This window comes from Pocillopora damicornis, chromosome 11 (assembly GCF_964200805.1).
Source record: "Pocillopora damicornis chromosome 11, jaPocDami1.2, whole genome shotgun sequence".
NCBI lineage: Eukaryota > Metazoa > Cnidaria > Anthozoa > Scleractinia > Pocilloporidae > Pocillopora > Pocillopora damicornis.
In genome coordinates this window covers 3,844,800-3,858,316 of record NC_142680.1, presented here as the reverse complement: position 1 = coordinate 3,858,316, position 13,517 = coordinate 3,844,800, and the positions used below count along the sequence as shown (strand labels likewise).

The 13,517-nt window shown below is 36.8% G+C and overlaps 1 protein-coding gene across 6 annotated transcripts in view; it reads right to left on the bottom strand.

The window, feature by feature from the left end:
* LOC113679002 (usherin) overlaps positions 1–13,517 on the bottom strand; it is a 38,704-nt gene that overhangs the window by 21,099 nt on the left and 4,088 nt on the right. For all 6 annotated transcript variants that reach the window (XM_089186872.1, XM_089186876.1, XM_089186875.1 and 3 more), the window contains exons 5-21: positions 12,939–13,086; positions 12,416–12,718; positions 11,572–11,874; positions 10,603–10,916; positions 10,119–10,263; positions 9,079–9,389; positions 8,581–8,728; positions 7,535–7,837; positions 6,720–7,022; positions 6,073–6,381; positions 4,692–4,994; positions 4,131–4,433; positions 3,411–3,713; positions 2,778–3,089; positions 1,993–2,295; positions 978–1,280; positions 135–437 (exon numbers count right to left, since the gene is read on the bottom strand). In XM_089186872.1, the coding sequence (XP_089042998.1) occupies positions 135–437; positions 978–1,280; positions 1,993–2,295; positions 2,778–3,089; positions 3,411–3,713; positions 4,131–4,433; positions 4,692–4,994; positions 6,073–6,381; positions 6,720–7,022; positions 7,535–7,837; positions 8,581–8,728; positions 9,079–9,389; positions 10,119–10,263; positions 10,603–10,916; positions 11,572–11,874; positions 12,416–12,718; positions 12,939–13,086 (4,717 nt within the window). The remainder of the gene's footprint in view (positions 1–134; positions 438–977; positions 1,281–1,992; positions 2,296–2,777; positions 3,090–3,410; positions 3,714–4,130; positions 4,434–4,691; positions 4,995–6,072; positions 6,382–6,719; positions 7,023–7,534; positions 7,838–8,580; positions 8,729–9,078; positions 9,390–10,118; positions 10,264–10,602; positions 10,917–11,571; positions 11,875–12,415; positions 12,719–12,938; positions 13,087–13,517) is intronic.

Genomic DNA, 13,517 nt, shown 5'->3' with positions numbered 1-13,517 from the left:
CCGTGGTGCACTAGTGCTAGTCTCTTGAAGATCATGGGAAGCTAAAACTGACTTCAAATCACAAGCCATGGTTATTTTACCCGCTGACTCGACACGTACACGTCTATGATGTTATTCTTAATTTCATTTCTTACCATCTTCATTTGTTCTCTCCACTACAACAGAACTGTTTTCTCCATCCCCAACCAAAGTGAAGGCCAGCACTTGAAATTCATATTCTGTGTACTTTTCAAGCCCACCGATATTTCTGGAGCGGGTTGTTTCATTTGTAATAGTTATTGTAGATGGAAACATTACAAAGCCTCTGTTTTTGTAAAACAATTTAAATCCTGTGATGATTCCATTCCTAGAGTCTGCAGGCGGTAATTGCCAAGAGGCTGTAATACTGGTAGAACTCAATACGATTATAGTGAAGTTTCTTGGAGCCTTTGATGGAACTGAAATTTAAAAATTCAAGACCTGCAATAACTTCTTTACGGGTATCTTTTGAATGATTATTGCATTGCTGAAAGGAGCTTAAATACTCTTAAATACGGGTTGGTAAAGCTACTCCCAAATACTCAACTATTTGAGAAATAAAAGAGGGAGAAAATGAAATACCTAAACCCTCCGATGCCCATGAAATTAAATTTTTGGAGAGAAGAAACCAAACATCCCTTTTTTTCAAGGAGATACTTTTCCAGCCTCCTCAAACTTAGTAGAAGAAAATGATATATGACAAGGTCTAATTGTAACAAACAGAACCATTTGATACTTGGTTTCCCTGTACCACATGGGAATGTGATGGTACAAGAAGCAGGTAAATGCCTTCTGGTACTACACCTGGAAATCATGCTTACACTCGTGGTGAGCAGAAGAAGATGCCATAGCAAATGCGTTTCAAGCTTGAATGATGACCATCATGTATTGATGTGAAGTCTATTTTTTCACTATTTGCTGATGCTTACAAAGATTTTTCGTCAGTTAAAAATATTTACCATCTTCCATTGTTCTCTCCACTATAACCGAACTTTTTGGTCCATCACCAGCAATTGTAAAGGCCAACACTTGAAACTCATATTCTGTGTATTTATCAAGCCCAGTGAAAACTCTCTTCAATGTCGATCTACTGTCAATGGTCAAGCTAGTTGCTGACCCCGCAGAACTTTTTTTCTGGTAAAACAATCTAAATCCTTTAATTACTCCATTTCTGGAGTTTGCTGGTGGTAATTGCCAAGATGCCATGATAGTGGTTGAAGAGTTTGCAGCCACAGTGAAGTTCAGTGGTGTTTTTGAAGGAACTGAAATTGAACACCTCAGAGTAAACAGAAAGTTTAATTATGTTGTATCTGCGCCTACGTCAAGTGACGAATCTTGAAATATTATTAGTTACCTAGTAGCCAGCTGGCACTACATTATGTTGAGTCACTTGCATGTTGCACGATTCCCATTTACGAATTTTATAAGTTTATATCTACATTTATAATGACCTAAAATATAACCATGCCTGGTCGACCTGGACAAGTATATTTCCCTTTCGAGTACTACACTTTTCTTGCTTACTTGAATACTGGACAAATTCCCGAGCAGCAAGCTAGCTTTTCGTACGAATTCGTCATACATCCATATCGCTCATCCACAAACAAAAATAATGCCAGAATTGATAAAAAATTTGTTCACTGTAGAAGGGGTGTTGGTAAAGACACCATCATTGGACCAAGAAAGATAATTTTTTCTCTCTCACTAAATGTTGACAAACTGCCACACTTAGAAAATAATAGCCCTTAATTGACAACCCACAAAAAACACTTATAAAGGGAGCATACTAAAGCCAAAAAATTTTTTTACCGAAAAAAATGGGCCTTAAACTATTGCAATTGATTTCATAAAAAATTCCAGGTTTTAGCCCATCCACAGCATTATCCCTGAAACAATCATACTGCTACCAACATAAAACTGATGGAAAATACGAAACGCTGACTTAAAAAAAGTGACAATTTTTCATCTAATTACCATCTTCCATTGTTCTCCCCGTCTTTACAGAACTGTTTGGGCCATCACCAACAGAAGTGAAGGCCAAAACTTGAAATTCATATTCTGTGTACTTATCTAATCCAGTGACAGTTTTGTTGCGACTAGCTCCATCGTTTATCCTTAACGTGGTTGCCAACCCTGACAAAGACTTCTCTTTGTAGAACAATTTAAATCCCGTGATGATCCCATTTCTTGAACTCTTTGGTGGTAACTTCCAAGATGCTGTAACACTGATGGAGCTACTAACAACAACAGTGAAGTTACTTGGAGCCTGTGATGGCACTGCAGTTGTGGGAAAAACACTATTATCAATAAATCTAAGTCAAACCTTAAAAGCTTTGACCGATAAAGGTTTTTTTTTTAAACTCTTATCATGCGAGGAATGGACAGGACTACAAGTTTCTCGTTTTCCTTATCATGACATCGCAGATTATGGTGAAATTACGGTAACTATAAATTTACCATCCTTTTTTTTTTTTTAAATAAAAAAACTTCTCCCAAAAATAAAACCTAAAATGTTGATTGCCAATCAACATAAAAACTCAGAGAGCACTGAACTCGAAGTACTTAAAGCTGTACCTACGTGCGTTTTGACGTGGCTGTGGCGTTGTTAAGATGTCTTTTTGCCTCGAGTAAAGAACCTCAAAGTGCAAAGCGATCATTGAGGAATTAGTCAGGTGCGATTACCGAAGGAAAAACTAAGGTTTCTATCCACCAAACAAAAGAAAAGGTTTCAAAACAAACAGTTTTTGTCAAATTATTACCATCTTCTAGTGTTCTCCCCACTTCAAATAAACTCTTTGGTCCATCACCAGTTGAAGTAAAGGCCAACACTTGAAATTCATATTCCGTGTATTTCGCAAGTCCTTTTATGGTTCTTCTCTGTTTTGCTCCACTGTAAACGCTACTAATGGACAAAATAGTTGGTGCCCCGATAGAACCCCTAATTTTGTAAAACAATTTATATCCTGTGATGATTCCATGCCTAGAGTCTGCTGGTGGTAACTGCCAGGATGCTATAACACTCGTGGATGAGGTTGCAATAACGCTTAAGTTCAAAGGTGCTTTGGAAGGAGCTAAAATAAACAAAGTCAAAACTCTTTCGTTATGAATGATCAACAGTGTATCGGAATAATTAGGTTTGGGCTTGAAATGAATTCCTTTAAAAAATTTATATTTCAATTAAAACGGCATTGATTGTTGTAATTAGTCAACCGCTGTACGAAAAAAGCATTTTCTTTGCAGAGATGCTAACATGCAACTGCATTTCACAGGTACCAGGATGTTTCATTCCGACTGGAAGTTGCCCTTTATGCGTTATCACAAGCACTTAATCATTATCGTAATCACTGAACTTGGAGGGACCCTCCTTCTACACTCTGTTTTTCAAAACTTACCATCTTCATTCGTTCTTTCCACAAGAACAGAGCTCTTAGGTCCATCACCAGCGGAAGTGAAGGCCAACACTTGAAATTCGTATTCAGTGTACTTTTCAAGCCCAAACACATCTTTAACACGGATTGTTTCATTGTTAATAGTTACCATGGCAGCTAAACCTAGAGAACCTTTCTTTTTATAGTACAATTTAAATCCTGTGATAATTCCATATCTGGAGTCGGCTGGTGGTAACTGCCAAGAAGCTCTTATACTGGTTGAAGAGCTTGCTGTCACAGTAAAGCTACGTGGGGGCTTTGAAGGAACTGAATTCAGGAAAGAAGATTATAAAGAATTCATCGACTTAATACCCTTTTAACAATATGTAATGCAATATATTTAGAAATATAGCATTGTAACTAAAGTTATCATGGACATTATGCATATTTAAATAATTCGCACTGCTTAATCAATGATAAGGTCTTACGTTTTCGGTGGCAAGAAAATTATCTAGTAAGGGATTGAGTCCAAAACATAACTACAAAAAGTATGTTCTCTACCCAGTTTTCGATTTTTAACAAGTACATGTTGTCAACATAGGTAACGTTTGCTATTAAAACCAAGACTACCTACATGTCAAAAAACAATTTCAAGTATGTTTGGCTTCTTTTAAATGACGGCTGACTACGCCGAAGATCATGATCAAAATGAAGACATTCCTATCTCTGTTTTCCCTCTCTTACCATCTTCCATTGTTCTCTCAACCTTAACAGAACTTTTTGGTCCATCGCCTACAGAAGTAAAGGCCAACACTTGAAATTCATATTCTGTGTACTTATCAAGCCCAGTAACGATTTTACTAAATGTTGCTCCACTGTTAATGGACATGAGGGTTGCTGACCCTGAAGAGCCTTTCTCTTTGTAAAACAGTTTAAATCCTGTGATTAATCCATGTCTGGAGCCTGCTGGTGGTAAATTCCAGGATGCTGTTATACTGGTAGAAGAGCTTGCAGTAACAACGAAGTTGGAAGGTGCTGTCGTAGGAACTGTAATAGGAAAGTCGGAAAAACTACCCTTACTACAATGCAGCATTATGTCATGCAACAACCTCAATGTCTTCCAAATTATAGCCTTGATAATTAAGAAACCGAACATGGTATTTGACCACTAAATCTAGTAGAATTTCGTTAATGCACTGTTTGTCTTTACCCATCTCACATAAAGGATCATACTGCACTCAATAATTCCTGAATAAATATATAAAGAAGCACAATGATATACAGTAAGATGTTTTAATTTCATACCATCTCCCACTGTTCTCATAACCTTAACAGAACTTTTAGGTCCATCACCAACAGAAGTGAAAGCCAGTACTTGAAATTCATACTCTGTGTACTTGATAAGCCCACTGACATTTGTTGTATGAGTTGCTCCACTGTTTATAGTTATTATGTCTGCTGGTGCTCCCGAGTTCTTTCTTTTGTGGAACAATTTATATCCAGTGATTATTCCATTTCTAGAGTCTGCTGGTGGGAACTGCCAGGATGCTGTAATAACATTAGGAGAGCTTGCAGTCACGGTGAAGTTAGTTGGGGCACTCGAAGGAGCTGATGTGGAGAAATAAAAGGCAAAATTCACCTCATGCAAACACTTCGACTGAGTGGAAAAATATTTGTCAAAACAACCAATAACAGTCTTATAAAAAGACATTTAAATAAATCTAAAACAGATCTAATCTAGCGGCTGAAGCAAATATTAGCAAGCATGCATTTCAACTATATCCACTGCTGATACTGTTTTCAGCCTCAGACTGGGAAAGTAACCCATTTGTTTGTACAATGCTTACATTACCGTTAGGTGGAAGGTAATCTGATAAAAAAAAATGTTTACAATGATTTGCATGATGATAGAGAACCCAAACAAAACTACAACGGCAGTGGTATCAAGAATGGACAGAAATAAAATTGAAAGGCTTATTAAGCGTACTTCTGTGTTTCTTAACATACTCCAGGTACATTATTTGCAAGCTTGTTTCTCACACCAAAATTACCATTTGAGCACAACTCTTCATTCTCGATGATAGTTCTCATACTCAGCTGATTGAACACTTTACTTTACTGACGGATCGAGACCGACCAATCACGACCGACCTACACTACTTGAGTCTTACAGCCGATAATATCACGGCAAAACTGACCAATCAGTTTATATGAACCGGACTAAGAACACTCGACTGACAACAGCCATTTACTTGAATCTGATGATGACTTCCGCTCGGTTTGTCGAAACGTCAGTCACCACTACAGACAACACTCCTTCTCAGGATTGCACTGGCCCGGATGATCAAACTATACTATTAAATGACCACTGTAAATCTGCTGCCATAAGGCACCAAAATGAATTGTAACCAATCACAACTTTCTGGTTACAAGAAAGGAAAAAATTAATTTTTAGATTGATGTTTCTAAGAGCATAGCATTCGTGAGTAGAATAAAACCTGTAAGAGCATGTAAAAACTTAACAAAGTGGGATGTTAAAACATTTTGATTTTTTTTCTCCGTACAAATAGAATAATTTTTGATTATGGGAGAAAGCTTTACACGGTGCGATTTTCCAGTCATGTATGCAGTGGTATTATTATTATTGTTATTATTATTATTACTATTATTTTTTCACTTTAGTTACCATCCTCCATCGTTCTCTCAACCTTAACGGAACTTTTTAGTCCATCACCAGCTGAATTGAAGGCCAACACTTGAAATTCATATTCTGTGTACTTCTCAAGTCCGGCGAGATAAAAATGTATAGAAGGGCTCGCTCCACTGTTGATAGTTAAAGATGTTGCTGAGGTGGCAGAGGTTTTCTTTTTGTAAAACAATTTAAATCCTCTGATTAATCCATGTATGGAGTTTGCTGGTGGTGATGTCCATGTTGCGTCAACACTGGAGGAAGACCATGAGGTCACTGTGAAATTACGTGGAGGCTGGGAAGGAACTAAAATTGGAGGAAAATCACATGATAGTGATTAACCATGTTTCAACGAGAATTTAAAAAATTACATATTAAGTAAACAATCTACAGTATATAATGTCAGTGATTACAATTACATAAATGAAGTTTTAGGCAGGGTACAACAAATGTATAACAAGCAGCATCAAGCTGTTGCCATATACATTTTTAACTACCAAGTTGAATTAATTCAACTTTAAACACAACAGCCTAAACATTTTATTAATATCTATCTGATCACCTATTTAACTTTTCCCGTTACAAAAGTCATAATTTTCAAAATATCGGCAGTTACATAATTCATTTTAAAACTCTTGAATTACCATCCTCCTTTGTTCTTGTCACCTCAACAGAACTATTTGGTCCATCACCAACAGAAGTGAAGGCCAACACTTGAAATTCATACTCTGTGTATTTGTCCAATCCAGTCACAGTTTTGTTATGAAGTGAACCATCATTCACAGTGAACATGGTTGCCAACCCTGAGAACGATTTCTTCTTGTAGAACAACTTAAATCCTGTGATGATTCCATGTCTGGAGTTAGCTGGTGGTAACTGCCATGATGTTGTAATAATGCTTGAACTAATAGCAGTTACACTGAAGTTACCAGGTGCTTGTGACGGAACTTTTGAAATTTAGAAAAAAGCAATGCTTAACTGAATTAAGGTCCATACATGCACAGTACATATTAAAGATTATTTTCCGAGTGTCCGTATGATCACTGAAAGTTTATACCAATGTTAGCACAGAAGATGCCGCATGGGTTTGCACTACCATGTCAAAACCCTTGCATCCTTGCTTTTGTGCCACACAGGTTCAGAGGACACATCAAAACATAAAAATTCAAAATAAGACCTCTTTTCCATAGCGGCATAAACACATTGCTGATCATTGCATGCATTACAAGTGACTTTGAGGTGGCTGCATGATTGGCAGGACACCCTTGATGCACATGCGGCAACGTAACCAAGGTATAAGTATCACATCATCATTTACATCCCTTAAAGAAGTGATATGCATATTTCACCCAAGCTAATGTCAGCTACTCTAGGAGGGGTTACGCTTAAGTAAATAAGGGGAAAGCAATGAAGACGATCATTTACGACAAGAATGTAATCTCTTTGATTTGTCACATACCATCTTCCATTGTTCTTTTCACCTCAGAGGAACTCTTTGGTCCATCCCCATGAGAGGTGAAGGCTAACACGTTGAATTCATAAAATGTGTATTTTTCAAGCCCCGTGACAACCCTACTCAGTGTAGCTCCATTTCTAATAGTCAAGTGGGTTGCTGATGCTTGGGAGCCTCTTTCTTTGTAAAACAATTTAAATCCTGTAATGATTCCATGTCTGGCATATTTAGGTGGTAACTGCCACGACGCTGTAATGCTAGTTGAGGACTTTACAATCACTGCAAAGTTACCAGGGGGTTGTGATGGAACTAAAGCAAAAAGTATGTGCTTCAAACACTTTTTAATGATTACCAACATGACTCTGACAGAGGTGGATGGAAACCATCAGTGGTGGTGAATTAAGATATACACATGTAATGCGGTTTCCAGGGTTGCCCTTCATCACAGCAGCATGGAGTGGGGGTTGTGACTCTTTTAGATACTGTTTACACATACTTAATGTTTCATACACTGAAGCACACACATACACGTTATGAACGTGACAAGCAACATAGTGTAAATCGTATGCGAGAGAGACTTATTTTGCTTGGGTTAGCGACAAAATCTTTCTTATAGTGCAATACCATGCATATACATGTATGTCCATTCAATATCTCACCATTGTATACATTGTAAGTTTATAGTGTTAATACACTGTTTATTCATGGACAATTATTCACTAACATGGAAAAAATGAGAAACCACAAGGAAACAACAGGTAAATATCCACCACTTTCATTGACACTGAAGTAAATATTTGTTTTAGTATACAGTGCACAAGAAAACATTGAAATGTTGTACTGCATCAATGACTTGTGATGCTCATTTTCTTTTCCTTAAAGTAAATGCTTATGCAAAAGCAAGGAGACTGGAAATTTTTTTTTTCAATCCTTAGTTCTTGCTTTCTTTTCCTCAATCACTCTTTCTGGAATAACATGAAGGCCTGTGTGTAGCTTAAGTCTGGGTATGAAAATGGGATATATTCTAAAATCACAATAGCAGATAAAGGTACCTTGAGCTACTCGTACTCCATACACTTCCACTCTCAAACCCTTATATCCTGAAAAAGCTGTTGGCTGGAAGCGGATATACTTTGCACTAACAAATTCATTGAGACTCCGTTTTACAATGTCATTTTTTCCAGAATTTCCATTGAAGACCTGCAATTTGCAGCAAAGTGCTACATCAACAAAGATATAATGTGCTGCTGTTTACATGTACCTCTCACTTTTTTAAAATTATAAAAGAGCAAACACATGAGGAGTCAAACTTCCCTTCAACAGCCACTCAGAAGAACCGAAATTCCAATTGCTTGTTATAAAAGTGTAAAAGCTAGCCATTGTAAAGAAATGGGCATTATAAAGACTTAACGTTTCAGCTTTATGGTTTTGCCATACCTATAAAACCATGAAGGATCTTCAAGCACTCTGAATACAATGTTGCTTAAGCACATAAACTGTAAGTGTTACTATCTATCTTATAAATAACCTTGTAGTTCATATAAACCAACCTTATCAACACTGTTTTCCTGATAGGTGAGAAAGTTGGTATCTTTAAGTGATGACTGTAACTTGTATTTCGTTGTCCACTCATTGGCCCTTGGATTTCCTTGTGTAGCTACAGCACAGATGACATACTCAAACAGCAGGTCAATTTGAAGGTAATCATTAGCATTATTGTTGCCATTAGGTGCCCATGACCTTGCTCCAGTTAAGCGACCATATTTAGCTGCATATACTGAATTAAACCTTGACGAGGAGGAGAAGCTGCTGTCTGGAATGGTACCAGTCCTGGCTACACCAATGGCCTGCATAGAACATCCTGAAAGATAATGATCCATATTCAACCCTCCCTAAATAAATAAGAAAATGTAGGAAAAAAATGATAACTTCAATGATCTTAACTGTTACCCAAATTTTCAAATAAAAACATTCATTTCCTATTCCCTATCTACTCAAATGTGTTTCATGGTTGAATACTGAGTAAATTTAAGGTCAATTACAAGTTAGAATACCATACATTTTTATCATTGTGGGAGGTTTCCATTTTATTTTGAATGATCCTGGATGTAGCTACAGTTGTATGTATTAATTGTGCCTGCTGCTAATTTAACAACCAAGTACATGTGCATTTATTACCCAAATGACATGCTGTGGGTCTAAGACCCACCAGCATATAATTGACTATTAGATTTCATGTTACAGTGCATCTGTTCAGCAATAGACCACAGATGACATTAAAATATGGTTCATGTAAGAACAAAAAAGTGGCACACGAGGTGTAGCTGAGTGTGTCACTGATTTTCTTCCCACAATTTGACATGTTCTGTGATCTAGTACTGTGCGGACTCACAGTAGCCCAGAATCTATTTCACTCATAAGATAAAGAAAACAAATCTTGTTAATGGTGATGTAATCTATGTGTATATGTCCTCTGATCATAAGATCATAAGATCATGAATAAGAACCAATCAAAATACATTCAACATTTAGCTTATCATATAGTAACAAACTTAAATTATCATATATTGCATATACCCTCTAAACTTACTTGGCTTTTGTGTCACCCCAAATACCTCTGTTCTCATACACACTCCACCCTGGTGTGTTTGTGGCAGGAATCGCAGATACCTTGTTAAGACTCTATAGACAGTATGTTTAACCACTGAATTTCTATTAACATTTCCATCTAAAACCTAGAAAAAAAACCGATCACATCTTATCATAAATTTACTCTTCTAAGTACATTTGGATAGGGCATGAATAATTATAGACCTCTCATAAATGGCAAACCTACATGCAATTATGATTTCAGTGTGTTGCCACATTCTTAGTTTCCTTATTGAAAGAAAATTCTATTACCTCAAAAATGCTGGCAAGGCTGACAATTTCTATGCACACAAAATACTTGATGTTAGTTTTGGCAATCACCTCACAACTGTTACATAGGACCAGACTTCAAAATCATTATACCAGTCACCTTTTCTATGTCTTACTTAAAAGTCTTCTTATGTCTCACAGTATATGTCCTCTACCTTAACTTGTCCACCTTCCTTGTAGTCTGTCCAAGTTGTCCCATCTGTGGATAATTGTAGTTTGTAGGTCTTCACCCACTGATCTGCTTTAGAATTCCCTTGAGTAGACACAGCACAGATGATATGAAGAGTCTGTAGATCAATCTGCAGATGTGGGTTAGTGTCACTCGTTCCTGCACACCAGGATGATCCTGATGCGTAGTTCAGTCGACCATTCTTGGCTGGTGTGTTGGCACTCTGTTCAGAGGAAGCAGTTATTTTATTGTCTTGAATTTTTGCACCTTCCATTCCAAGATCCAGTTCAACACAATCTCCTATCAGTAGTAAATAAAAACGGATTGTCAAACATGACTAGCCAACATGTCCAGGAATGTACAATAGGGCAGTGCGAGAGACTCAGATTCCAGACATTTGCATTAAGGATTTTCATCCTTGCAAACTGTTTCTTATGAACCACTCAGGTATGCTATGCATTTGTACTTCATACCACATATATAGTGGAAGATAATTAAGGCTTTGGATAAAGGTAGATCAACCATCATTAGTGGCCTAGGGTTCCAATGAACATAAATCAACACAAATTGTAAGGTTACAAAGTGCTCTTTTTCATCACATGAGGCTTTTAAAAATATACCTTTTGGTTGTTTTTAAATATCTTTTGTCACCCTGACAAATAAAAAATGGTCAATGTTGAAGGCTACTGGGGGTGATCATTCTACCAAACAGTAGATTTTTATCCTGTTGCAAATCCTTCATATGCATGGTATTTTTGGTTATCTCTTAGGAGTGTCTGTGGCAATTGTTATAATGCTTTGTAATTTATGAATACTTACAAAGATAGAAACAGATTTGTAGACATCTACATAGACACTTATTTCAACTGATAACTCATTACAGTGAAGTTTTTATCCTGTTGTAAAAGCCAGACTGAAAGTACAAAAGACCAAAACATATTTTGTGAATTCCCACCTTCTTTTAAAGTTCTCTCCACCAGGGAAGAACTCTTTGGTCCATCTCCAGCTGAAGTGTAGGCCAACATCTGAAATTCATATTCTGTGTACTTCACAAGCCCTGTAACATCTTTAGTATTAGCTGACCCACTATTGATAGTTGTTACAGTTGCTGCACCTAGAGAACTTTTCCTTTTGAAAAACAATTTAAATCCTGTTATGATTCCATTTCTGGAGCCTACTGGTGGTAACTGCCAGGAAGCTCTCATGATTGTAGAAGTAACTGCAGTCACAATGAAATTGCTGGGAGGTTGTGATGGAGCTACAATAAATGAAGTGAAAGAATGAAGTATATTTATAGTGTAACTGCTGCACGATCCTTATATTACAACTGAAAAATTATTCAGCAAGTGCTTGTACAGCTAGTGAAAACTAGGACCAATTAATGCCAGAGTAGAAGACTACAGTATCCTGCAACACCCAGTCAAGAGCCCGAAATGCCTGCACTTAGTTTGGTACCTGTAGTGGCACACTATAGACACAGGGTCAGATTGACAAAATTCTAAAGCATGAAAATCCAAACTGGCTTTCTAACAAATATATGTTACTTTATATAATTGCAACTTTTAAGGTATCAAACAAAGCCATAGCAAGGGCAAGATTTAAGATTCAATACGAATAAACCATATTAATAAATAGAGAAAAGTACTCCCTGCAGAGAAAGATTTTAAATTCCACTGTCACAAGGAAAAGACAGAGAAACTCTAACAGGAATAGAGCATGTGGCCTCTCACACATGTATAGCATGTTAAATGCTCTTACAATTTGCCATTTCTTTCACCTTGAATTAATTCATCACATACCATCTTCCATTGTTCTCTGCACCTTGAGAGAACTCTTTGGTCCATCCCCTGCTGAAGTGAAGGCCAACACTTGAAATTCATACTCTGTGTACTCATCAAGTCCAGTGACAATGCTACTCAGTGTTGCTCCACTGTTGATTGTCAAAGTGGTTACTGACCCTGCAGAACCTTTCTTTCTGAAGAACAGCTTAAACCCTCTTATCTTTCCTTGTCTAGCAATTCCTGATGGTAACTGCCATGATGCTGTAATGCTTGTAGAAGAGCTTGCAGTCAAAGTGAAACTACTTGGGGCTTGTGATGGAACTGAGACAAAAGATATTGAGATGCATGCTCTTGACAATTTGTTGATAATCAACTTGGATTGGATAACAGTCTTTAATAATTTAGTAAATTTCTCAATCTGTGATTATAGAGAAGATGCAAGTTTCTCTCTTTTACTCCTACATGATATTGTTTAACTCCATTTATTCTCAGCAGAAAAATTAAACATTTGATTAAAAAATTATCATTTAGAAGTATTTACCTCTGATCACACGAATTCCATATACTTCTACTCGTAAACCCTTATATCCTGAATAGGCTGTTGGCTGGAAGCGGATATACCTTGCATTTGCATATTTATTGAGACTTCGCTTTACAATGTCATTTCTTCCTTTATTTCCATCAAAGACCTATGATTTGCCACAAAGTGCAACATGATTAAGAAAAAATGCAATATTTAACTATAACCTCTCAATCTTTTAGATTTAATTACAAGAAAGTGAATACACAAACATACTCTCATCCATTTACCCTTGAGAAAGACTAAAATATTTACGATAGAACTGAAAAAGATGGATTTGTGTTTTGTCGGGAAGAAGGCCAATTGACTATGTGAAGGGGTGGCTACCATAAAGAGGTGGATATGAGTGGTAGTTGGACAACTGTGACTTACACAACTTTAGCCATTTTTCCATTATACAGAAGGATCCAAATTAAATGCTGGGTCTCCAATACATGTAATTAAAATAACTGAATGATGAATTTTTTGTTATTTTTATTAACCCTATATCCCCTGAGGGTGACTTGTTTCTAATTTCTTCTTACATTATCACCCTTGAAT